Source organism: Anolis carolinensis, chromosome 6, assembly GCF_035594765.1.
Source record: "Anolis carolinensis isolate JA03-04 chromosome 6, rAnoCar3.1.pri, whole genome shotgun sequence".
NCBI lineage: Eukaryota > Metazoa > Chordata > Lepidosauria > Squamata > Dactyloidae > Anolis > Anolis carolinensis.
In genome coordinates, this window is record NC_085846.1 from 10,051,621 (window position 1) to 10,077,359 (window position 25,739).

Genomic DNA, 25,739 nt, shown 5'->3' on the forward strand with positions numbered 1-25,739 from the left:
AGGCGTCCAGAGAGCGGAGATCAAATGTATGGAAGAAAAGCTCATTGAAGAGCGGCTGAAGGATCTAGGCTAGGAGGGGACAAGCTTGTTCCCTGCTGCTTGAGAAACTAGGACATGGAACAACAGAATCAAACTGCAAGAGATTCCACTGAAACATTAGGAAGAACCTCTTGATGGCACGAACTGTTGGATAGTGGACTATGGTGGCAGAGTCTCCTTCTTCAGAGGTTTTTAAATAAAGACTAGACGGCCGTCAGGAGTACTTGGTTTGTGTGTTCTTGCACCACAAAATGGGGTTGGACTGGATGACGCTTGGGGTCCCTTCCAATTCTTTGATTCTCTCATAGTCCCCCCGCCCCCCAAGAATGTCGAAGTCAGCAACCAAGCTGTGGAAGAACAGTGGGAAAAGCTGGGCACGTCTTACTTGGAGAAGAGGAGATGTTGGTGGAGGTGATGGAGAATGATGGAGTGGATTCCAAGGACATAAAAAGGTGATCTTAAGAAACTATTGCAACACAAGAAGGATATGGGCAAGCCCAGTTCTGGAAACCTATGAAGAATGGGGTTGTTGTATGTTTTCCGGGCTGTATGGCCATGTTCTAGAAGTATTCTCTCCTGACGTTTTTCCCTGTGATCCCGGCCATGAAAGCCTTCGACAACATTATGAAGAATGGTTTTAGGTAGCTAGGTATGTTGAACTAGAGAAAACTGAGAGGTGAAGTGGGATCAAAAACCTGAAAGCAGGACAGGGGAGCTTTTATTCTGCTGCTAAGAACACATCTGCAGCAGACATGGTCAAACTTTGGCTCTTCAAGTGTTTTGGACCTCAACTCACACAATTCCTAAGAGTTGGTAGGCTGTTAGGAATTGTGGGAGTCGAAATCCAAAACATCTGGAGGGCCCAAGTTTACCTACCGGTATGCCTGTTCTAATAATAATAATAATAGTAACAACAACAACAATCACAATACTTTATTTATAACCTACCCTATCTCCCCAAGGGCACTCGTTGTACAGTGCAGAATAAATGCAGTTTAACTGGTAGGGCTCAAGGCTATGGAATCGTGGGAGGTATAGTTTCACAAGGTCTTTAGTCTTCTTTACCCAGGAGTGCTGCAAAAGACAACTCACAGGATCCCATCGTTTTGAGCCATGGCAGTCATGGCCAAGCTGCATTCCTTTTACAGTGTAGATGCGACTTAAGTCTGCAGCTGCTTTGCAGAGAGTATTGGAAAGTCTCACAACCTCTGAGGATGCCTGCCATAGATGTGGGCGAAACGTCAGGAGAGAATACTTCTGGAACATGGCCGTACAGCCTGAAAAACATACAACAACCCCAAGTCTAGAAGTTTGAGTGAGTCAAGATCTCCCAGGATTCCACAGCATAGAGTCCTGGCAAGTTAAAAGTGGTGGCCAAACTGCATTTATTCTGCAGTGTAGATGCGACTTAAGTCGGCAGGTGCTTTGGAGGCACGTTTGGAAAGGCGGAGGAAGATAGGATGTGCAAGTCGTCCCTCCCCACATTCCACCCATAATAACCACGGTCCTGTTGGAGTGGGGTGGACTTTGGCTCCGATCGTGATGTCATCGGGTGTGGGAGGGGGCTGACACTGGCAGAGTCCTTATACCTGCGGCCACCCCCCGAGGCTCCAAAGGAAAGGATCTCTCTCTCTCTCTCTCTCCATCGCTGGCCAGGCAAACAGTCAGGGAGGAAGCCAGGTCACTCACTAACTTATCCAAACAGTCAGGGATCCAGGTGGTTTAGGAGCTTAGCGAACCAGTGAGGGATTCAGCCAGGTAACTCAGCCAACCTGTTCATCCCCTTCCAGCTTCATTCATTCTTCCAGCTTCATTTTTCTCTCTCCGGGCTTGCTTTTCTCCTCCGCCCTCCGCGATGTCCGTGGCCCTGGAGACGGCCGGCTTCTTCTTGGCGACGGTGGGCTGGGGGATGCTGGGGGTGACCCTCTTCAACAGCTACTGGAGGGTCTCCAGCGTCTCCGGGAACGTCATCACCACCTCCACCCTCTTCGAGAACCTCTGGCAGAGCTGCGCCACCGACTCCACCGGGGTCTACAACTGCTGGGAGTTCCAGTCCCTCCTGGAGCTGCCTGGTAAGTTGGCAACCTCATTGGGAGAGGGTGGCTTGGAAGGGAAGGGCAGGGGCGAGATCTGGGCCAGGGAAAGCCACCTCCATGGTGGAGGGCAAGCAGCCTCTTCCTCCCCTCCAGCATCACCATCATCATCAACATACCTGTGAAAAAGATCTTGGAGTCCTCAAGGTAAACATGAGCCAACAATGTCATGCAGCAGCTTAAAAGACAATGGGATTTTGGCCTGCATAAATAGGACTCTAGATCCAGGGAAGTCATGCAACCTCTCTACTCTGCCTTGGTCAGACCACAGCTGGAATCACACTGACCAATTCTGGGCACCACAACTGAAGGGAGATGTTGACAAGATGTTGTCCAGGTAGCACAATGGGTTAAACCAGTGGTTTTCAACCTACGGTCTCCAGATGTAGGAGACCCTACAACTCCCAGAATTCTCAACCAGTTTACCAGCTGTTAGGATTTCCAGGAGTTGAAGGCCAAAAATAGAATAATAGAATCATAGAATAGTAGAGTTGGAAGAGACCTCATGGGCCATCCAGTCCAACCCCCCGCTAAGAAGCGGGAAATGGCATTCAAAGCACCCCCGACAGATGGCCATCCAGCCTCTGCTTAAAAGCCTCCAAAGAAGGAGCCTCCACCACAGTCCGGGGAAGAGAGTTCCACTGCCGAACAGCCCTCACAGTGAGGAAGTTCTTCCTGATGTTCAGGTGGAATCTCCTTTCCTGTAATTTGAAGCCATTGTTCAAACTACAGGAAAGCATCTGGGGAACCCAGGTTGAGAATCACTGGGTTAAACCCTTGTGTCAGCGGGACTGCTGAGCTGAAGGTTGCCGGTTCAAATTCAAGGAGAGTGGTGAGCTCCCTCTGTCAGCTCCAGCTCCCCATGCGGGGACATGAAAGAAGCCTCAAGGGTGGTACAACATTAAAGCATCCCGTCGTCCCCTGGGCAATGTCCTTGCAGACGGTCAATTCTCTCACACCAGAAGTGATTTGCAATTTCTCAAGTCACTCCTGACACACACACACAAAAAACATTACCATCACCATCACCTTACAGTGTCCTTTCAATCCATGTTCCCCAATCTTTGCTTTTCTAGTTTTTTGGGAGAGATTTCAGTCCCAAACTCATACAGGACAAAAGTTTGGGAACTTCTGCTTTAAATAGTCATTTCATCAACAACAACAAAAGTGCAAGCTGACACTTATGTTTCTGAGTAACCTGATATGGAATGGTTAGTTGTCATGCTGTCCTAAGCATCCATCAACTACATTTCCATATCATTAGGCAACAAGCTTACTCAGGGAGGCGTCCGCACTGGTGGAATGAATGCACTTTGATACCACTATCCCTGCGACCATGCCTTCCTCCCAGTTTGTAAAAGTGGTGTTTTGAGACTGGCGGTCCCAGCTCCCCATAACCAGGTCCCATATATAATATAACAGCAAATTAACTAGGGGTGCATTTACAACTATGGAATTAATATGGTTTGAAAACATTTCCACTGCCATGGGTTTGAAAGGAAAGGCTAAAGACCTTGTAAAACTACAACTCACAGATTCCATTGCATTAAGCCAGGGCAATTAAAATTGTGTTGAAGTTGCATTAATTTCACAGTGTATATCAGGCATGGGCAAACTTGAGCCCTCTAGGTGTTTTGAACCGCAACCCTCACAATTCCTAACAGCCAGTTAGGAATTGGCCAGGCTAGATGACTGATAGGAAATGCAGTCCAACAGATCCAGAAAAGGCTAGAACTTTCCCAATCTGTTTTTGACCAGGGACCACTCTCCAAGATTAGTACCAGAAAAGGGTTACGAATCAGTTTTTGGCCAACTTTAGATTTGGTTTGGTTATTTGGGGTGCTGATTCAGAAAATTGCATTGGATAGACCACATCAGCTCTAGTTTCTGATACAGAACATATGCCATCCAGTAGTTGCCATCTGCTCACCCACAGAAAACAATATCTAATAATCTAGAGCTGATGTGGTCTATCCAATGCAATTTTCTGAATCAGCACCCCAAATAACTTCAGAAACAGGCTTAAAAACGAAGGCACCAAGAATTTTTTTTTGATTGGGCTGTGTTACTATCCGTAGTAGTAATGGTGAGGCTGTGGACCATATTTTAGTTCTTGCAGTCCACTGGTGGTTCACGGACAACAGGTTGGAAACCACTGAGTTAGATTAAGGGCTGGAGTGCTTCTCCATATCTCCGATTCACCCATGCACAGTTTGGAAGCTATACTTTTATTCTGACAATCTAAAACAAAGTCTAGTCCTGGGCGGGGTGGGAGATTGCCATGGGATCAAGAAGTCCCAAATCTGCAAAGCCAGCCGTCCTTAAACTGAGATCTAAGTGTTTGTTTAGTACCTATATATAACCAGCATTGATCCCTCCTAGGGTTTAAGCAGGATGGAATAAAACAAAAGAATGAGGTTGGAGATCTATTGATCATTCCCTGGGCAATTGAAAGGAAAAGAGAAACAGACGGTGGCCGGTTAGCTCAGTTGGTTAGAGCGTGGTGCTGATAACACCAAGTGGCTAATAACACCAAACCAGTGGCTTTTTAAATTCATCTAATGTCAATGAGTCAGCTAATATGACTCCTTGGGTGCATCTACACTCTAGATCAGGGGTCCTCAAACTTTTTAAGTGGAGGGCCGATTCATGGTACCTCAGATTGTTGAGGGGCCAAATTATCATTTGGAAAAAAACCCGAACAAATTCCTATGCTCACTGCACATGTCTTATTTGTAGTGCAACCCCCTCCCCCGCAACAATTACTTATTTATTTATTTACTACATTGATACCCCACCCTCTCTCATCCCGAAGGGGACTCGGAGCAGCTTACAAGTTGTATGTATATACAATATATTATATTATTAGCATAGCACAATATTAGCATTATAAATTACTATATTGCACTATACCATTATACCGTAATATTATTAGTAATATTACATTTAATATATAATATATAATTAATATTATATTATACAATATTATTATATTGTATTATTATTATTAACCGCCCTGAGTCCCCTATTGGGTGAGAAGGGCGGGGTAGAAATACTGTAATAAATAAATAAATATTTTATTGTATTACATTATCATATTATCAATATTATATGTATACACAATATATTATATTATTACCATATCATTCATTTACAATATTTCATTTACAATATTGGTAAATGAAAGAACAATACAATATTTAAAAATAAAAATAATTTTAACCAACATACTGTAAACTTATCAGGATTTCAGTGGGAAGTGTGGGCCTGCTTCTGGCCAATGAGATCATCAAGTAGGATGGTTGTTGTTGTGCCTTCAAGTCATTTCAGACTTTGAGCGAGCCTAAGTCTAAAACTGAGGGCGGGGGCCAGGTCAATGGCCTTGGAGGGCCGCATCCGGCCCCCGGGCCTTAGTTTGGGGACCCCTGCTCTAGATTCAATGCAGTTCGGCACCACTTGAACTGCCATGGCACAACGAGAGTTGTAGCTTTACCAGGCCTTTAAGCCATCTCTGCTAGAGGGCAGGTGCCTCTCCAAAGTGCAAATCTCAGGATTCCTAGCAACTCACATTGTAATTGAAGTGATCCCAAACTGCATTAATCCTACAGTATAGATGCGCCCTCTGTCCATCTCTTAACACTGCCTGTGAAAAGGGAGGATGTACAGTAGAATCTCACTTATCCAACATAAACGGGCCAGCAGAATGTTGGATAAGTGAATATGTTGGATAATAAGGAGGGATTAAGGAAAAAAACTATTAAAAATCAAATTAGATTATGATTTTACAAATTAAGCACCAAGACATCATGTTATACAACAAATTTGACAGAAAAAGTAGTTCAATACACAGTAATGTTATGTTGTAATTACTGTATTTACGAATTTAGCACCAAAATATCACGATATATTGAAAACATTGACTACAAAAATACGTTGGATAATCCAGAATTTTGGATAAGCAAGTTTTGGATAAGTGAGACTCTACTGTAGTTCCATTCATATCCTGTTTGTATGAGTTTCCCCTTGACCATGGACAAAATGGGTCACAGAGAGACTATGGGTCTGGGTCAGAGGGGCTCATCTTTGTTTATATGTAGAGCAGCTGTTAATCCTATTATTGGGATTCAATAAACATAGAGAACTCTTAGGCCAGGGTTTCCCTTTGTAGGGCCTGTTACCTTGGCACATCAGGGGGAAATCCAACAGGTTTTACTCAGAGATTTTCCCATCTGGGAGTTGAAGTCCCAAAAGCCTGGAGGGCCAGAGTTGGGAACGGCTCCATTAAGGTGATGGAACTGATGTGGATGTTGACTTTCCATTTAATAATAATTTATTCAGTGCATCTAAGCTAGGATTCAAACATCCACTAGCTTCTGGAAACACGATCTTTTGGATTAATTAGTGGATCCTGGGAGCTGTAGTTACTTTTCCAATCTCTGAAAGACACTCACTCATAACAGACATGGGATGGGGAACATAGAACAAGAATAGGAATCGTGGAGCCACGGTCATTATTGGACTGCAACTCCCATTATCCACTAACCAGGAGAAGTAGTAGTGGGGATAGTTGCAAATTCCAGCCCAAAATTATGGGGGAAGGTTGCTCAATTCTTCTCCCTGAGCATAGTAGTCAACTTGTAAGCATTTCTCTTAAAATGCTTCAAGGTGCAGCAGGGAACAAATTCTCTGAGTGCTGGACAGAGAAAGGTTAAGAAGACAACCAGTCTCATCACTTCCAACAGTTGGCCAAAATGCCACTGTTTTGTTTGGCTTCATTGTTTATTGTGCTCTATAGCATCCTGGTCTGTTGTTTGCAGTAGGTTTCTGCTGGCTGCAAAGGTTCAAAACAGCTGTGTACCCACTGGCACATGGGCAGAAGGCCGGGCCAAAGCGTGACTTGGACACAAATAGATATTGTTAATTTCCCAGCTGGTCTCTCTAGCTGTGGTCTGATCCATTTCCAGAGAGGAGAATCAGGATGTGGCCATGATGGCCGTCGCTACATTTTAACAACACTTGAACTCCCCCAAAGCCCATCTTGAAAACCAGGGAGCTGCCAGAAATGACGGAGATCTGTTTTGCTCTTGAGTTGGTGGCTGCCTCTGGCGGCAGATTTTGGACGTGGCTAAAAAGTCACCAAATTGTTATTTCTTGACGTTTGTTATTGTTGTATCCTCACCGCAAGGGATGGGAAGAACTGTTTGTGGGATGTTTGTTTGTTTTTATGTCTTTCAAATCATTTCTGACTTACGGAAAATTTCCCCTTGCCTTCATCTAACTCAGAGAGAAAAGACCTGTAACAAAATGAATGAAGCTTAGAGGCTCAAACCTAACCAACTCTACCTCGCATCTACACTGCGAAATTAATACAGTTTGACATCACTTAAATGTCCATGGCTCAGTACTGGGAGTTGTAGTCTGGTGAGGCAACAGATCACTTGGGCAGAGAAGGCTAAAGACCTTGCAAAGCTACAGGTCCCACAATTCCATAGCATTGAGTCATGACAGTCACAGCGGTGTCAAACTGCATGATTTCCCCAGTGTAGATGCACCCTAAGTCAGTAATTGTGCCTTTCCCCTGGTACATAAGTAAACCTTCCATAGCTACATAACATAGTCTTTGTTGGGCAGTTCTGGAGTTCTTCTCCGACAGACAGACAGAAAGAAATGAAGACGGAAGGAAGGAACTTTCAAAGACCATTCCTTTTATTTATTTGCTCATGAGAAGTATAACTATGTTATCAATTTTGATCAAACACTCACCACCTTTAGAAAGAAAAGGCAAAGGGATTTGTGGTTTTGGCATGCGCAGCGAGTAAACAGGTCAGTTTCATGGCTTCTAACAAAGCCACGCTGTATGTGGAATGAGACACGGGATTCGCAATATAAATCTTTATCACTTTTGCTTTCAGAGGCAAGACCAAATAAATCATCCCTTTTCCTCCCCATCGTGAGAAAGTCATCGAAAGTTGTGTAGTTTCTGAAGACAATTTACATTTTCAGGATTTATTCTTGCTCAGTATTGGCAGAGAAGGCTAAAGACCTTGTAAAGCTACAGCTCCTAGGATTCCACAGCCATAAGCCATGGCAGTTCAAGTGGTGCCAAACTGCATTAATTATACAGTGTGGAAGCACCCTCTGTCCCTCCATCTGCTCAAAGCAGCTGCTTCGTGTAGTTTAATATTGAGATTATCACGAAATCCTGACTCGGATTTCAAGGTTGTTTTGCTGAGGGCTCTGATATTGACCCTGGTGTTGTTGATCATGTCTCTTTTCTTTTCTTTTTAGCTTATCTGCAAGCTTCGCGGGCCCTTATGATCACGGCATTGGTGTTTGGTGTCTTAGGGATCCTGTGTGGCATGCTGGGTCTGCAATGCACCAAAGTGGCAGAAGACAGTCCCAACTTGAAGGCTAAGATGGCCGTGGTTGCCGGATGCATGTTCCTCCTGGCTGGTGAGTCGAGTTCCCACACCTCATCCTCCTTTCTCTAATAAACATGACCATTGCTACTTTCTACCACTTACTTAGTTATGACTACATTAGCCGCCACGTTTCTTTGATTGTAAGATGTAGTCAGTTGGTGGTACTGAAATTAGTGTGCATCTTAGAATCCGGTGGCATCTAAGAATGAAGAAAAATAGTAAATAACTTCTCCTGATCTGATCATCTGCAGTCTACTTAAAGAGCCAGCAGCCACACTGAAAGATGGAGGTTCATTTAGAAGACAATTGGGGGGCAAGGAGAGGATGTTTCCAGTTCCCATCTACCAATGAGTGACGTTTCTATGAGGAATTATGATATGGTCCTAGTTCTCACTCAATGGTACAAAGGGACATGAAATAACCTTCTCTTAGAGTCTGATCACTAGCTGAACAAACCTCCGTCATTTGGTGAGGCCGCTGATTCTTAAGGTAGGCTTTAAGGGGCCATTTATGGTCATTGCAATATTGCTACAATTGCATAGGAAAAGTTACCTGCAATGCAACATGCCAGCCATAAATTTCAAACTCTTTTTCATCTTTAGGTTCAGAAGTAGGGAATGTTGGGAGTTGCATTCCTACAATGTCCAAAGAACCACATGATTCCCTGCTCCAAAAACCCACACAATGTAAAAAAAAAATCCCCATAATTTTGCTGAAATTCTCCTTCTTTGGAGGCTTTTAAGCAGAGGCTGGATGGCCATCTGTCGGGGATGCTTTGAATGCGATTTCCTGCTTCTTAGCGGGGGGTTGGACTAGATGGCCCATGAGGTCTCTTCCAACTCTACTATCCTATGATTCTATGAAATAGATATAGATTCTATCAGGTTATTATAAAATAGATATAATAATACTAATAATTATTATAATAATCTAGAATATGTATTTTATTCTATCTATGGTAGCGTACTTAACTTGTGAAATCTGCATCTTATTCCTAATGCTATTTCACGTTTGGCTTAAGCTTTTTTTCTTCTTCTCCCTGCTCAGGTCTCTGTGGCATGGTGACAATCTCCTGGTACGCCTTCAATATTACCCGTGACTTCTTTAACCCGCTCTTTGCTGGCACAAAGTAAGTCTATAAAATAGTGGCAAACCGAGGGTAGGAGGGGTGTAGGGCAGCAAGTAGTTTACTATTGCTAAATCAAAGGAGAGCAAACTTGGGGAATAGTCATCATTGGATCAGCATGAACATTGCCCCTTGGTTGGACTCCAAGGTCTTGAGTCTCATGATCTAAAAACTGGTCAAAATCCAGCATGGAAATCGAAAGTGCTAGAAGTGGTATGTTTATATGGATCAGACCAAATGAAGGAACTGGTTCTCAATGTGTCTTTTTTTCCATGGTACAGGTATGAAATTGGGCCTGCTCTCTATCTGGGCTGGAGTGCATCACTGCTGGTGATCATTGGCGGAGGATGTCTGTTCACTTCATGTCGGAAACAGTTAGCACCGGAACCGAGGTGAGAGTTGTGTTCAACAAAGCTGGCTCGTCCATTTTTTCTGTGGGTTGCCCCATTTCCTTGTTACTGCCTTCACTGCATTTTTTTTGCTTTGATTTCCATTGTTTCAGGGGGGCAGCTGATTTTTCCTACATACACTATAGTTATGTTACTCCTTTTGTTAACTCCCAGCATCAGACTTCAGTGTGCTGTCGAAGGCTTTCATGGCCGAAATCACTGGGTTGCTGTGAGTTTTCCGGGCTGTAAGGCCAGAATGCTTCTGGAACATGGCTATACAGCCCGGAAAACTCACAGCAACCTACAGACTTCAGTGTTAGGTTGCATCAGCCAATCTGCAGGAAGCCATGCAATGAAGCATGAGATGGAGAAGAATGGGTTTCTGTTCTAGCAGATTGATACCATAGCTATGTATGTCTGCCTACAAAAGGCAAGGTAAACAGCAGCTTTTGCTAGAATCCCTTATATGGCTAGAGAGAAAAGGAGAACCCACAACTTGAATGCATCTACACTGTGGAATGAATGCAGTTTGCCCCACTTTTAACTGCCACGTCTCAATGCTATGGAATCTTTGGATCTAAAGTCTGGCAAGACATTAGAAATATTTGCAAAGAAGATGAAGACCTTATAAAACTGCAAATCCCAGGATCCCATAGCATTGAGCCATGTTTTTGTGTCTTGACAGTTTTCCGTATCCATCATACAAGGCCACCAAGAGTCCAATGTCAGTCCCTGCAGCTTCGGTTCCTCGTCCCCGCGTCGAATCCACCACCAGCAGCACTGGGAAGTATGGCAGGAACGCTTACGTCTGAGCCTGCGTTGGAAATAGGGGGCCATGACCCCCTGAAAAAACATTTTTCGGATGTTTCTCAGGCAGCCTGGAACCTGAACGGGTCTTCTGTCGGAACAGAGACAGAAAAGGACAAAGGAAACCTCAGTCCCACCTCAGGCCCAGGTCTTGTGTTGATGCTAGGAATTGGACAGAGGCTCCAAATTTCTGTTTTTGAGTCTGAGCCTAGCAAATCATGCCTTGTCTAAGGTTATTTATTGCAAGGGAGAGCTGTGTTGTGTTGTGTATCACAATTTTGTCCACTTTCCCTTCTGCTTGGATGGAATTGTCTTTGGGGTTTTTCAATTGCCCTGTGATCAGATATAGTTGATACTGGAAAGCTACGGGGACTCGGTTGAATCACACCTTCCTCCTGGAGAACCTCTTTCTTCACTTGCTGGTGGCGCTTGTCCCTTCCATAGATCAAATGAAGAGACTTTTTAAAATGGACTGATCTTTTTTTTAAAAAAAAATTTGCGACTTTCTGTATTCCAGAGTTGTGAACTAGCGTTAATCTAAGTGGTGGGGGCACCTCAGCACAAATTTGCTTAAATATATTTAAATGGCTATTTTCCTAATAATATGGACATTGTGTATTTTTTCAAACCCTACGTGTATTGATCTTGCTGAACTGGGATGGATGGGGAACCTAAGAGGGGGAAACTGAATGAAATGATATAGAAGTAAGAGAACTGATGCTGACAACTATTGCTTAAGAAACATCAAGAGTAATACTGCAATCTGAGATACTCTTTCCAGGGAGTAAGTTCTGTTAAAGTCACGAGACCTTACACCTGAGTAGATACACACAGGCTTGTGTGATCCACTCCTCATTTTTGAATTGTCAACTTACTGTTTTCATGGGAGATGGCATTACAGGGAATAAGTGCATTGCCATATACTCTCAAGTTGTTTCCAATTTATGGGGATCCTAAGGCAAACTTATCACAAAGTTTTCTGGGGCTGAGTGTGTGTGACTCACCCAAATAACTAAATGGTTTTCCCGTCTGAACAGGGAATCATACCCTGGTCTCTGGAGTCAGGGTTCAACACTTAAACCACTACACTGGCTCTGAATGAATATATATATTTTGATTTAACATTATGATACCTGTCAGTTTTCCCCTGACATTAAGTCTAGTCTTGTCCAACTCTGGATGTTGGTGCTTCTAAACTGAAGAGCCAGCATTGTCCGTAGACATCTCCAAAGTCATGTGGCCAGCATGACTGCATGGAGCACCGTTACCTTCCCACCAGGGCGGTACCTATTGATCTACTCACATTTGCATGTTTTCGAACAGCTAGGTTGGCAGAAGTTGGAACTAACAGCGGGAGCTCACCCCGCTCCCCAGATTGGAACCGCCAACCTTTCGGTCAGCAAGTTCAGCAGCTCAGCGGTTTAAAGCAAGGACTTGAATGATATGGACATGAGACACATCAGATCATGCGTTTCATGGTGTTTTTCATATTAAAACAAATAGTTTGGAACTGTAATGGATTCCGTTCACTATCCTTTGAATTTCCACTTACGTTGCATGAATAACTAAACACAAGGAAGCCTTGGGAAGGGAAGGCATATAATCCAAGTTTAGGTCACCCAATTCAAGGGATAGAATAAGGCCAAATCTTACAGGTAAGTGGCTCTCCACCTCTCCAGCTTCCTCTGAAGGTATTATGGAGAAATTACAGCAGGCATGGGCAAACTTGGGCCCTCCAGATGTTTTGGACTTCAACTCCCACCATTCCTAACAGCCTCGGGCCCCTTCCTTTTCCCCCTCAGCCGCTTAAGCGGCTGAGGGGGAAAAGGAAAGGGCCCGAGGCTGTTAGGAATGGTGGGAGTTGGAGTCCAAAACACCTTGGAGGACCCAAGTTTGCCTATACTTGGGTTACAGAATTAATGTTCTCATATTGCTGCAACACAATGCAAACCAGAAGCATACATGGATTTCTTTACTTCCAGTGGCCCGTAGTGCAATCTGATCCATGTTTATTCAAGAGGCACTGGCAGTCACGACTCTTAAGCCTCTTTGCAAATACAGATGCATGCAGAACTCATCTTATTGATTGAAGAACCACCACCCGAAGCTGTAGGTCTTCCATTTGCAGCCTGGCAGCCTAGCTGAAGATTCAGATAACTTTGGAGCATTTGTTCCTCGATTTCACTTGAACAGTAGCAGGATTTGTTGTCTCTGCCTTGAATCATTTGCGTTCGGAGTGATAAAACAGTGGTTCCCAACCTTTGGTCCTCCAGGCACTTTGGTCTTCCAACTCCCATCTTACCAGCTGTTAAGAATTGTGGGAGCTGAAGTCCAAAACACCTGGAGGACCAAAGGTTGGGAAGCACTGCTCTAGACTCAGCATGGCTTACTTTTCTTTTCGTAGCCACCCAATAATGTGATGGAGGGACAGCTGATAGCTAATTTTGACACTTGCAGTAAAAGTAGAGGTTAAGCATTCCTCCTCCTCCGTCCTCTTGGCCGTTGCTTTGTGACAGGTGCAGAACAAATTTTACAAAGCTACTATGCATAGGAAAGAAGTGGAAGTGATATAAAAATGAACTATGTAAACCCCGTAAGAAATAGAGGAGAATGTCCTCACTTGGTCGGAGGGATTTAGCCTGGCCAGCCACCAATGGAAACACTGAAACTCAGGCAAAGGAGGGAATGTTGTAAAAAAAATGGTTCCCAACCTGTGGTCCGTGGGCCACCAGTGGTCTGCAAGAACTAAAATACGGATAATAACACAGTCCAACCAAAAAAAAATTTTCTTGATGTTTTCATTTTTAGACCTGTTCCTGGGTTTACTTGGGGTGCTGATTCAGAAAATTGCATTGGCTAGACCACATCAACTCTAGATGATTAAATATGGTTTTCTGTGGGCGAGCAGATAGTGACTACTGGATGGCATATGTTCTGTATCAGAAACTAGACCTGATGTGGTCTATCCATTACAATTTTCTGAATCAGCACCTCAAATAACCAAACTGAATCTAAAGTTGACAAAAATGCATTCGTAACTGTTTTGGTACTAATGTTGGAGGGTGGTCCCCAGGCAAAGTAGTCCCTGGTAAAAAAAAGCTTGGGAACCACTGTTGCAAAGGAAAGATGCTCCTGCTCACTCAAATTCAGATAGGGATTTTAAACATTATACAGTTTTTGGGATTTGCTGGGGTCTGGATCTCTTTCCACAAATACCAAAACTCATGGATGTTCAGGTCCCTTTTTTCGTGTCAGGAGCGACTTGAGAAACTGCAAGTTGCTTCTGGTGTGAGAGAACTGGCCGTCTGCAAGGACGCTGCTCTGGGGATGCCCGGATGTTTGATGTTTTAACATCCTTGCGGGAGGCTTCTCTTATGTCCTTGCATGGGGAGCGGGAGCTGACAGAGGGAGTTCACCCACTCTCCCAGGATCCGAACCACTGACCTGTTGAACAGCAGTCCTGTTGGCACAAGGGTTTAACCACTGCGACACCAGAGGCTCCTCAAGTCCCATGATAAACAATGATTAAATCTAGGTTTGCCTTTTAGGATTTTTTTCTATTGGGGATATTTTCAATCTATGGGTCATTTCAAGCTATTGATGCATTATCAATGGATACAGTGGGCCGGCTATAACAACCTCACATTTTCAGAGGAATGGACACTAAATGTGACAACAAGATGGATCCTCCTCTAAGAACCCGATAGGAAGATTCATAGCCATAAAATGACACTTCCGAACTTTTCCTTCTCTTTCCAAATAATGAAGTCCAACAATGGGTTTCACAAGATTAATAGCTGCATCAAACCCAGCAACCAAGGAAAAAAACATCCCAACAAACCAGGGATTTTGCAACAGAGGAAGATAACTGCAGTTGCAGTTCTGGTTTTAATCTCCCCGTATCACCCCATAGTCTGCATTACACTTTCTGCCAAGGGCTTTTTGGGTAGGAGAACTTCAACGGAAGGAAAATGCTTTTTTTTCAAAGAAAGAAGGGAGCTTTTGCCCCATTGGGACTGAAGATGAGCTACATGGTTGACGGTTACAAGGGGAAGAGGGTTCAACACAGAGATGACTGGGAGAAGGTTACATTTCCAGACATCAATTTGCCAGAGGCTGGCCACATCTGTTCAATGGGAGGCATTGCGAAAGGTAGATTTTCAGAGGCGTGTATAGCTCTGCATGCAAAGTATGTCCTGTGTACAAGCTTCAGTTCCTCATAGTTCAAAGGAAGATGCCACTGTCTTTCTTCGGGGCCCCGTTCCCTGTCAGCAGTGAATCATCTGGAGGGACGTTGGTCTACAGCGGGGGAAATCCCTTCTTGTCCCACTTCCGCTATGATGTAGCAGTTGTTTCCAGCTAGAGACAGACATGCTCTCATGGAGTCTTTTGGTTAGCTAAGTACTGCCCGGAAGTCTATTCATTAGCAACAGTTTGTGCCTCCATGTGAAAGGCTGAGCCAAAGTTAGTTGAAGTGAAATTTAAAATGGAAGTTCCCCGTGCCAAAGGGGTTGAATTCGAAGGGCCACTGATGCTGGTGTCCTCCTCCGCCCTGCTGGTTTTCTGGATCCAAGGGATCTTCACCAGAGTCAAACTTCTGTCTCATTTCTAGGAGAAAAAAAAAAAACCAAGAAGGAATGGATTCAAATGACAGGAAAGGAGACTCCGCTTGAACGTTAGGAAGAACTTTCTGACTATAAGAGCTGTTCAGCAGTAGAATTCTCTGCCTCAGAGTGTGGTGGAGGGTTTTAAACAGAGGCTGGATGGCCATCTGTTGGGGTTGCTTTGATTGTGCTTTTTCTGCATGACAAAAGGGGGTTGGACTAGATGGGCTCATGTGACCTCTTCCAACGCTATGATTCTGTTTCTATGAGTCTAAGAAGATTCCAATAGGGAAAGTTTTCAGAAATGTTGAAACTATGGGGAAACCCCACTTCCCCTATTTCTTTTCTGTGGGGAAAAGGAAAATTTTTGAACAAATTCAATAAATCACTGGATGACATTTACCTGGATCTGTTAGGACTTCTTTAGCAGCTGCAATGTCAATGAATTTCTTCTCTGCTTCCTTCTTCTCATCTTCAGACTGGAAATTGTCAGGGTGCCATTGCTGGGCCAGCTTTCGGTAAGCTTTGATGATTTCCTGCTTGTTTGCATTCCTGGAGAGGTGGGTGAACAGAAACAGGAATTGTCCTCAGAATTCTCAGTGGGGAAAAAAGGAATCAGATTCGGAAAGAAAGCCGGAGGACGATTTCGCAGAGCGCTTTGGCAATAAGCCAACTGTTAGACCCAATTAAGAGCTGTTGCAAGGTATGCAAGCCCTACTGCTACTGTTGGTCTACTCTAGATATGACTAGAAGTTCGATTTAGGCCTTAACTAAATCAATGCACAGCTCAAACCTAATTACAGTGTCAATTACAAAAAGGACATTAGAAACTAAGGGAAAATGACCTCTTCAGGCTTCCCGACTACAACTCCCAGAATCCCTTTGCACAGAGCATGCAGATTAGGACTGCTGGAAGCTGAAATCCACAACGTTTGGAGGGTTGAAGATTTCTAATCTCCACTTTAAACTAGGGGCTCAGTTTTATGGGCCACGTCAATCCTCAATAAAAATAAAGAAAGAGTATGAATTCACTGACCTCCCTCCTTTTTTATTTTTTAGGGCTGTGAAAACAAAAGCCACACAACTTACCTTCGGATCCCAAGGATTTTGTAATAGTCTCGTTTCTTGGATTGCTTCAGCAACTTCTGTGCCTTCTCCAGTCCTTCCTTCAGTTCCTCATTCTCACTATCAAACTCTTTGGCTTCTTGATAGTCCTCAACGGCTACAAATAAGACAAAAGTTGGCTTAAAATCCGGAAAAGAGTATGCAGATTTTTAAAATGTCATATTATTTTACCCCCACATGCTGAATTTGACAGAACTGTTTAGTGCCGGGAGTCCAGAGAATCTCAATTCTTGCTTTTTCTTAGAAATGAAACAGCCAGGTTTCTAGCCCTTATGTTTACAACAAAACAAACAGAACTGATCACATCCAAGCAATTACTCTGCATTTATGGCACAATCCTTCAAGGGTCCGATATTCCCAAGAGACACCCCTTCTCCAACAACGACCCATCCCTCTCACCTTTCTCCAACTCCTCATTCAGGATGTAGGCTTCGGCTCTGTCACGCAGGATGAAGATATTTCTGGGGTCAAGCTGGTGAGCTTCTGTGCAGATGTCTATGGCTTCACGAGGCTGTTTGTTCTGCAGTCAGAAAGGAGAAGAACAATGGGATTGGTGCCACTCTTTCTCCTGCGTTCCCTTTTCTGTCCTATACCATCATCTGTTCCATCTATTGCAGAATAACAAACTTATGGCCCTCCAGATGTGCAGGCCTCTAATCCCAGAAGCCCTAGCCAGCTTGTCCAATGGCTAGGAATTCTGTGAGCCGAAGTTCAAAACACCTGGAGGGACACAAGTTTAACACCACTGATCTATTACATATAATGTCAGATTAGTGGAAGGGAATGAACCTCCAGTTTAGAGGTTTGAAGTCACTGGCAAGGACTCCAAATCCAGGCTGCAGCCTTCATGCTACATTTAGAAAAGCTTTCATACTGAACTCTGACATGCTATCAATAGTGTTGACTTCCAGATCACTTGTTTCTGAAAATAAAGCCTCTTTCCTGGACCTACAATAGCCCAGAAATGACCAAAACCAAGGTGAATTCCTTCCCATGATCCTGTGGGGGCACTGGGAGGCAATGTGGGACAAACAAAATTGATTTTTTCAATGTGTAAAGGTGATCCTCAAGATTGCCCAGAGAGCAATATAGGTTCCTAGCCCCTTGTCAATTGTGCACCCCTGCAAAAGGGGGAAGGGATTACAAATTCTAGAATCATAGTCGGAGGGGATCTCAAAGGCAATATAGTCTAACCTCCTGCTATTCAGGAACACACAGCTGAAGCACTCTGGAAAGATAATTACCCCACCTCTGTCTAAATTTTTTCAAAGACGACAAGTCCACTTTGTTTCAAGGCTGTCAATTGCTTTTCCAAACAGTTTTTACAAGTAAAGAGGTTTTTTCTAATCTCTTTTTATGCCATTTGAATCCATCTCGTCTTTGGAGTGGTCTCAAAAGAGAAGAACTACCTCCCTCTGTACAAGCGTTAGGGTGTTTCCTATGTTCCCTTAACATAAGTTAAAAAGTCCAATTTTTAAAAAGCAAGAAGCAAAAGTTCCAAGATGGTGAGCAGGACCAAGGATGAAGGAAAAAGATATGATGGCAGAGCTGGAAAAAAGTCCATATTCCTGAAATATGGTACATATGATCCTTTAAACCTAGGGGACTGTAACCCATAAAGCAATTCTATCACATTTCAGTGATTCAAATATCACCAGTTAAACTAGGCATGGCTATTTCTTTGTTCATTTTAAAGACCATTACAGAGAAAGATACAATTTTTTAAAATTCCTTCCTTTGCATTTTGGATGACAAGATCCTCTAGACCAGAGCTTTTCAAACATTTCATGTTGGTGACGCACGTTTTAGACTTGTTTCAGTTTTACTAGGAAATTGGAGGTTAAACCAACCTCTTAGAAGAGAGATTGACACATATATAAACTTGCAATAACAAAATGCATGGGGATGCAACACATCTCATGAAAACCTTTCATTTATATTATTAAAAAGATCTGATTTATTGCTTGTTTCACATAGACTCAAAAGTTTCTCCTTCCATTCGCGCGACACACCTACACATTGCAGCTGACATACTAATGTGTTGCAACACAGTTTGGAAAACTCTGTTTTAGACTCAGCATGAAATTAAGTTCAGCCACACAGCTTGGAGGGCTTTGCATCACCTTGGATAAACAGTGGCAGATGCGTCCTTTGGCCTTAGACGTGTAGATCTCCACATTGGGCTCTGTTTTCATGGCCGCTTTATACTTTTCAATGGCATCTTCATACCTATCACCAGGCACAGAAAAGAACAGCATTTGAAAAGGGATAGAGATAGCTAACCTTATGGTCTCATTAATTTTTCTTCAAGACTACAGGGAAGAGGATTTTCCTGACTGATTTGTTTGTAGATGGTAGGAAATGGAATAGCCAATTTGATGGAACCTTCAGGCTGAAGCCAAAAAGGCAACTCTTATCCCAAGAATGTGAGCTTAATTTTTTTTAGCCAAAATGTATTATGGATAAAAGCCTGGAACCATAACAACAATTTTATTTCTTACCCGCCTCTCCTTGTGGCCTGAGGTGCGTTACAACATAGCTGAAAACACATCATCATAAACTTTATATAATATATACATATTAAATATGCCAATATTGCTTTTTGGGCTTGGGCATGCCAGTGCTAGGGGATCCCGGATGTTATCATCTCTCCTCGCCCCCCAAACGTCATCTTTCCTAGACTTGTTAAAAACCTCTTGGAAACCAAGACTGCAATCTAACATCCTCAATGTAAAAATCCCCTCTGCGTAATTATTTCCAGAGATATGCTACTCCAGCAAAGCATATAATAAGGTAAGCAAGCCACAAGTTCATAAATACTACATAAGCCAGCTTCTCTTTGAACACCTTTGAAACAACCACAGCATGCAATCTGTTTTTGCAAAGCATATTTGATTTCATTTGCCACATACACTGGCAACCCAACTCAAGAACTCTTGCAAACCAAGGAAGGAAATCAGTGAAAGAAAAAAGGATCACTCACCTGTGAGCTTTGACATGTTCTTCAGCAGTTTCTAGCTGCTTGGAAAGTTTCTTGACTTGCTTGTAGTGGGAGAAGCAGTTCTTATCGTCCTGGTCCAACTTGAGACATTCTCTCACTTGGCTGAAGAGAAAAGGAGCTGAGTTTAGTTGTGGCAAGAGGGACACCCTTCATAAGTATCCATTGGACAAAATAAGGACAAATGCTAAGAGAAAACAATGTTCCCAAAGGTATCTTGAGAGCTCACAGATGTACTCCCCCCGCTTCTGAAATAAGATGCCATCTTCTCATGATGTTTGCTGTTTTAAATCCTTTCTTTTCACACCACTTTAGAATTCACAGTTATGCAAGCTCTAAGCAGATTATATCTACTGATCTCTAACATCATGTGAACTATTTGAAGAAAACTATGGTGCATTTGTTTTTCCATGTATATGTAAGTAGCTGGGCCAAAATGCCATCCATATTTGCATGTGGAAAAATGGAAGGGAAAGATTTCTGGATCTGGGAATGCAAAATTCAGAGTGGGGAGGCAAAACTGAACATCTATGTAGCATTATTTCCAGCCACCCTTTCCTCCAGAGAGCATACCAAGGAGTAAAACCATGTGATAATGCAAGAAATGGGTCTGTGCAAAAAACAAAATAAACTGCGCATGCACTCTCTTATGCAGAAATGTGCAGCACTCACTTTAAGGACTCCTCATGCTCCCCTAAGTTGTAATACAGCTTGCTGAGCTTGAGGAAAGCTGCCCTGTTGTCGTTGCGCAGCTTGGTGGTAGGTTTCAGGTCCATGATGGCCTTGTCATAGTTGCCGAGGTACAAGTAGCACTCAGAACGCAGTTCCTTCGCTTCCGGATCCCATGGGGAAATCTGAGGAAGCATGGGTGTTGCTTGAGAAATTTGGCTGACAATTCCTGTGAGCTATTCTGACTAAATAATAAATTCATTTAAGGCCACATGCTGCCAACTCCAGGCAAAGCGCACCATCAACAGGTCATGTTTTCCTATTCCTCTGCATGGAGTATATGAGAAGAAGCATGGGTCAAAACATGGATTCTTAATTTTGTTCCCACTGCTATCTTTCTTCCAGACATTTAAACATGAGCATTTCTTCATATACCCCAATTTACTCTAACATAAAACCTTATGAAATAGGCCACCTCTGTCCTAGTTTTGAGTGAATCCAGCACATTATTCCACCCCACAGGAATGCAAAGAAGAACAGGAAGACACAAAGTGTGCCTTGCAACAAGACGACAAGCTATCCCAAAGAGCCCACACACATTAGTCCCTTCTTATATATGAGAACCTGAAGCCAGATCCTCTGAGCCTAGTGCGACATTCTGTCTTCAATACAAGATAGAACAGGATGAATTAAGGACAAGGTACCTCAATTGCTCGATCCAGAATACCGACTGCTCCCATGTAGTTCTTCCTCTGAAAGGCAGTCCGAGCTTCTTGCATGGACAATTCTAGCTCAGTGACCCGTGTGAGCTGGCTTCGGGCCTCTGTATTGTCTGGACTGCTCTGGAGCTGTTGAAATACAGTAGTTGGAGAATTATGATGGAAAATTCGTAAGTCACCATCTATGATAAGAGTAAACCCCAAACTGCAACAGTTCTGTAAATAGATAGCTAATGAAGGGAGAAAAGACCGGGGCCAACACATCAAGGAGAAATATATTTATTCTTATTCTCTTATCATCATCATCATTATTATTATTTCTGATGGTTCAATGCACACAGACCTTGTTTGATGCACAAAACTATTAAAAATACAATGTATAAGTGCAGTGTGTAAGAAACATAAATGCATTTCATGTTTAGACTTGGGTCCCATCTCCAAGATGTCTTATTATGTATGTAGATGCAAATAAGAGTATTCCAAAAATGAAAAAAAAATCCAAAACACTGCTGGTCCAATGCATTTCAGATAAGGCACTAGGAGATGTGACAGATCTTTTCCAGAAATTTCTAACCAGTCAGATCTCTTTTTTACAATTCCTTATGTTTATTCATGATATTTTCCTATGAGTCAGAATCACTAATTTTTGGTCACTGTATTCAACCCCCCCCCCCCCCAGTGCACATTTAACAGATATTTGGATAAATGCAAGAAGCAAATTGGAAAAGGGATACAGTGTTTCTGGTAATAATGTGAACGTATGCATGGTCATGTGCAGAGACTAGTCTTTGAAACGGGCACAAATAAGCAGACAGCTTTGCTCACAAAACCCCAGATGGATTTCTAAAGAGGTCTGACAGGATCTTTCACTGGGACCATGCCAACACCCACCTCGAGGAATGAATGTGTACCACAAGCCACAATTTCTGGGTGTGTTGCTTACCACAGCTTCGAAGTCTAACTTGGCCTCCTGTGTGCTTCCTTGTTTTAGAAGGATGTTGCCTCGTTGCAGTCTGGCCTGGGGAACAGAAAAGGGACAATTCTTTCAGCAAAAGGAATAATTAAAGAAGACCGCAGGGTCAAAGGAAACTAATTGGTTGGCTTGCCCCCCCCCCCCCCCCATGGACAAACAAAAGCCATGAAATCCATGTGTTTGAGCAAAGACTTGTGGGAACCTGAGTCCGACAACAACCGGAAAGGTACAGGTTCCTCAGTCCCATTGTACACAGGAGTTCTCACAAATATGCCAAGCAAATTGATTGATTTATTCTCAGGGAAGACAAGCCTGGTCTTAGATAGTGTATTCCTGCCTGGCAAAAAGGGGAGGGACTGGGTAGTCCTTGAAGTTCTTCCAATTCTAGGATTTTTTAAAGGTTATTTAGGCAAGCCTATGGTATGCTTCTGCCAGAAGTTGAATAATCTCCACAATATGTTATGACAGAATCATCTTGGAGGACCTAGCAAACTCCTAGTGAGCATGCCTCTTTCAGAAATTTCCAGGACCTCAGGACAACTCTATGGTAACTTCCTGGAGAGGCCATTTATTTCAATAGGGTTTACTATTATCCAGTTTCTGTTTCCACAGTATGTTCAGAAATGTCTCTGTGATGCAGACGTGGGGGTCACACTGTTCATACTTTAAATGAATTAATGATCTAGAACATTGCATAACATTTAATGACTTTCTGCCTAACAAGGCATCACAAGAGAAAATAGACAACCCCAGATCTTTGCAAATTCAGCCCTTCTGCCCTAGAACAATTCCCTTCTTTAAGAAGACTTACGGCCAGGAAATCCGGCTTGAGCTCAATCGCTTTAGAGAGGTCCGGCAACGCTGATTTGAACTTGCCCATGGCCAAATAGATGGTTGCACGCTTGTAGTAGGTAAGGTAGTTTTTGGGGTCATTTTCTGTAAGGTTGGGAAAGCAACACAAAAGAGAGGCGTTACTTTCTGCATCAGGAATGTACCTCACATCCCCTCCCACCACAGCCCTTTTGTCAAGTCATAAATGTGAAGAAAGTTGCAGTCTTGTGTGTTTAGTTGCATAAGTAATATATGGACAGTGAAGAAACACTAGCTCGCTCCCAGTTTTAGTACATTTGAAGAGATACTTCCTTTATTATTATTAAGATTATTATTATTATGACTATTATTATCTTTATTTATATTCCAACCTTCTCCCTGTGGGGACTCAAGGCGGCTAACATTCCACACTAGACAAGTTTAAAAGGTACAATACAAAAGTTAAAAAACAATTAAATAGTAAGAGTATTATATGATATGTTTGATACAATTGTGGGAGTTGAAGTCCAAAACACCTGAAAGGCTGAAGTTTGGCCAGGCCTGCTGTAGAATGACTGCAGCTTGATGCCACTTTGCAATGCCATGGCTCAACATTACAGGATCCCGGGAATTGTAGTTTTACAAGGCCTTCTCTGCTCAAGAGTAATGGTGCTTCGCCAAACTAAAACTACCAGAGTTCCTTAGCACTGAATCATGGCAGTTCAAAGTGGTGTCAAACTGCATTCATCCCACAGTGTAGATGCACACAGTGACAGAAAGGTTGTGCAGTGTTTATTTATTTATTTATTTGCAGTGTTTATATTTTGCCCTTCTCACCCCGAAGGGGACTCAGGGCGGATCACGATGTACATATACGTGGCAAACATTCAATGCCATTAGACATACGACACACACGGACAAAGACACAGAGGCTATTTGACATTTTCCAGCTTCTGGCTTCATGAGGGTATGCTCGATTCTGGCTACAAGTGGAGCTGCTGCTTCATCATCCACTGTGACACTGTCCTCAATGGAGTACTTCCTCATCTTCTGCACGCACGCTGCTGGACATTTTTATGGTGATGTGAATTAGTTAAATTAGCCTCCCTGCATAAGTGTCCCTAAATTTTCCTACTTGACAGATGCAACTGTCTTTCAGGTTGCTTAGGTAAACAACGAGCTGGGGCTGTTTAATGGTTGGGCACTCAATCCGACCTGGGCTTCGAACTCATGACCTCTCGGTCAGTAGTGATTTATTGCAGCTGGCTACTAACCAGCTGCGCCACAGCCCGGCCTTGTTGAGTGTGTCTGAATGTTTAGTGTGTCTGAGTGTTTAGTCCAGGGGTCCCCAAACTAAGGCCCGGGGGCCACATGCAGCCCATCGAAGCCATTTATCCGGCCCCTGTGGCAGCAGCTCCCTCCGCCACCGAGATAGGTGTGTGCTTTCCAAAGCTTTGCTTGTTTATAATGGTATTTTAATTATTATTTAATTAATAATTAATTATTAAGGGGTGCTTTGCTAGTGCTTTTGGTGCACAAAGCCAGGAGGTTGGATTAAATGACCCAAGGGTCTCTTCCAACTCTCATTATTTATTTATTTATTATTATTATTATTATTATTATTATTATTAACATTGAGGCTGTATTTATTCTTGTTTTGTTTTTACTTCAAAATAAGATATGTGCAGTGTGCACTGCATAGAAATTTGTTCATAGTTCTTTTTAAAACTATAATCCAGCCCTCCAACGGTCTGAGGGACCGTGAAGTGGCCTCCTGTTTAAAAAGTTTGGGGACCTCTGGTTTAGTCCATCCACACTGTTGAATGAATGCAGTTCAACATTGCTTCAATGCTATGGAATGATGAGAGTTGCAGTTTGGCGAGGCAGCAAACCTCAGACTGGCTGTTAGGAATTGTGGGAGCTGATGTCCAAAACACCCAGGGGCCGAAGTTTGGCGATGTCTGATTTAATACCTTTCTTTCAATGGCCAGGAAAGAGCTCAGGGGGTCCTGTCAAGATGCTTCCACTCTTTCCTGGCCATCTTCAGTCTTGGTTTACTCACCCACCGCAGAGTGATAGTGAGACAGAGCCTCGGCCAACTGCCCAGCCGCCAACAGCTTCCGACCCATTTCCAAGTGGTTTTCAATCTCCGCCTGCCCAGCAGCCAGCAAACCTTGAGCAGTAGACAAGGAAAAGACAAGTGTCCTAAGAAAGAGGGCCATGGCTCGGCGTCAAAGCACTTACTTCGCATGCAAACCTCATCACTGAGGACTAGAAGCAAGCTAAGTCAATTTTTGGAGGGATTTTGAACCCCAAGGGTGCATCTACATCAGGCCTGGGCCAACTTGGGCCCTCCAGGTGTTTTGGACTTCAACTCCCACAATGCCTAACAGCCTACTGGCTGTTAGGCATTGTGGGAGTTGAAGTCCAAAACACCTGGAGGGCCCGAGTTGGCCCAGGCCTGATCTACATTGTAGAATGGATGCAGTTTCACATCACTTTAACTGCCAATGCTATGGGATCCTGGGAGTTGTAGTCTGCTGAGGCAAACAAGGCCAGGGCATGAGTCCATAGCCTTGAGTTAAACTGCAGGCAACCTAAAGGGGCGTGGCTTTGGGGGACATGGGCGTGGCTTAACACACGTCATGACATGAAGGGGCGTGGCTTGGTCGATGGAATGCTGATGAGGCTTCAGGAGGAAAAACAAATCGGGGCAAGGGGGAAAAAGGCGGGGCTGCCAAAAGCGCCCGTTGCTATGGGAACAGAGGGGCAGGGCGGGGCGGGGTTGCCTGGCAACTAAGGTTACCTGGCAACTGGAGGTCCAGAAGGACGCAGAGCAGGGACGCGGCCCACAGCAGCCTCCGCTCGCAGCCCAGGCCGGGGCCCTCGCCGCCTCCCCCGAGGAGCCCCAAACCGCGCCACAACGGCCTCTGCTGCTGCTGCCCGGACTCCATCTCCCGGCTCC

At 43.6% G+C, this 25,739-nt stretch overlaps 2 protein-coding genes across 4 annotated transcripts; one reads left to right on the forward strand and one right to left on the reverse strand.

Moving 5' to 3' along the window:
- The first annotated feature begins 1,638 nt into the window (after positions 1 to 1,638).
- On the forward strand, positions 1,639 to 11,479 carry cldn15 (claudin 15). Of its 2 annotated transcripts, none has more exons than XM_008115343.3 (5): positions 1,639 to 2,111; positions 8,421 to 8,585; positions 9,602 to 9,683; positions 9,962 to 10,072; positions 10,653 to 11,479. In XM_008115343.3, exons 1-5 carry the CDS (start codon positions 1,895 to 1,897, stop codon positions 10,666 to 10,668), a joined length of 591 nt encoding a protein of 196 aa, XP_008113550.1. In that variant the 5' UTR covers positions 1,639 to 1,894; the 3' UTR covers positions 10,669 to 11,479. The 2 variants fall into 2 exon arrangements, with proteins under 2 accessions (XP_008113550.1, XP_003223869.1); XM_003223821.4 differs by having other exon boundaries at positions 1,641 to 2,111; positions 10,755 to 11,479.
- Positions 11,480 to 14,723: 3,244 nt separating this feature from the next.
- On the reverse strand, positions 14,724 to 25,728 carry LOC100557435 (dnaJ homolog subfamily C member 3). 2 transcript variants are annotated; one of them, XM_062984424.1, is made up of 12 exons: positions 25,581 to 25,728; positions 24,837 to 24,947; positions 22,776 to 22,900; positions 21,935 to 22,009; positions 20,977 to 21,120; positions 20,276 to 20,457; positions 19,589 to 19,708; positions 18,729 to 18,834; positions 17,005 to 17,125; positions 16,570 to 16,702; positions 15,884 to 16,032; positions 14,724 to 15,484 (listed from the first exon to the last, which is right to left on the reverse strand). In XM_062984424.1, the coding sequence occupies exons 1-12, from the start codon at positions 25,726 to 25,728 to the stop codon at positions 15,342 to 15,344; spliced, it is 1,557 nt and encodes a 518-aa protein (XP_062840494.1). In that variant the 3' UTR covers positions 14,724 to 15,341. The 2 variants fall into 2 exon arrangements, with proteins under 2 accessions (XP_062840494.1, XP_062840495.1); XM_062984425.1 differs by lacking the exon at positions 24,837 to 24,947.
- Between the last annotated feature and the right edge of the window lie 11 nt (positions 25,729 to 25,739).

Excerpts from the sequence above, each read along its gene's own strand:
- LOC100557435 (XM_062984424.1), bottom strand. The coding sequence starts at position 25,728 with ATGGAGTCCGGGCAGCAGCAGCAGAGGCCGTTGTGGCGCGGTTTGGGG. Across the intron at positions 24,948-25,580 it reads TCTGGACCTCCAGTTGCCAG|GTTTGCTGGCTGCTGGGCAG; the intron begins GTAACCTTAGTT and ends CTACTGCTCAAG. Across the intron at positions 20,458-20,976 it reads TTCTGGATCGAGCAATTGAG|ATTTCCCCATGGGATCCGGA; the intron begins GTACCTTGTCCT and ends ATGCTTCCTCAG.
- cldn15 (XM_003223821.4), top strand. The coding sequence starts at position 1,895 with ATGTCCGTGGCCCTGGAGACGGCCGGCTTCTTCTTGGCGACGGTGGGC. Across the intron at positions 8,586-9,601 it reads ATGCATGTTCCTCCTGGCTG|GTCTCTGTGGCATGGTGACA; the intron begins GTGAGTCGAGTT and ends CTCCCTGCTCAG. Across the intron at positions 9,684-9,961 it reads CCGCTCTTTGCTGGCACAAA|GTATGAAATTGGGCCTGCTC; the intron begins GTAAGTCTATAA and ends TCCATGGTACAG.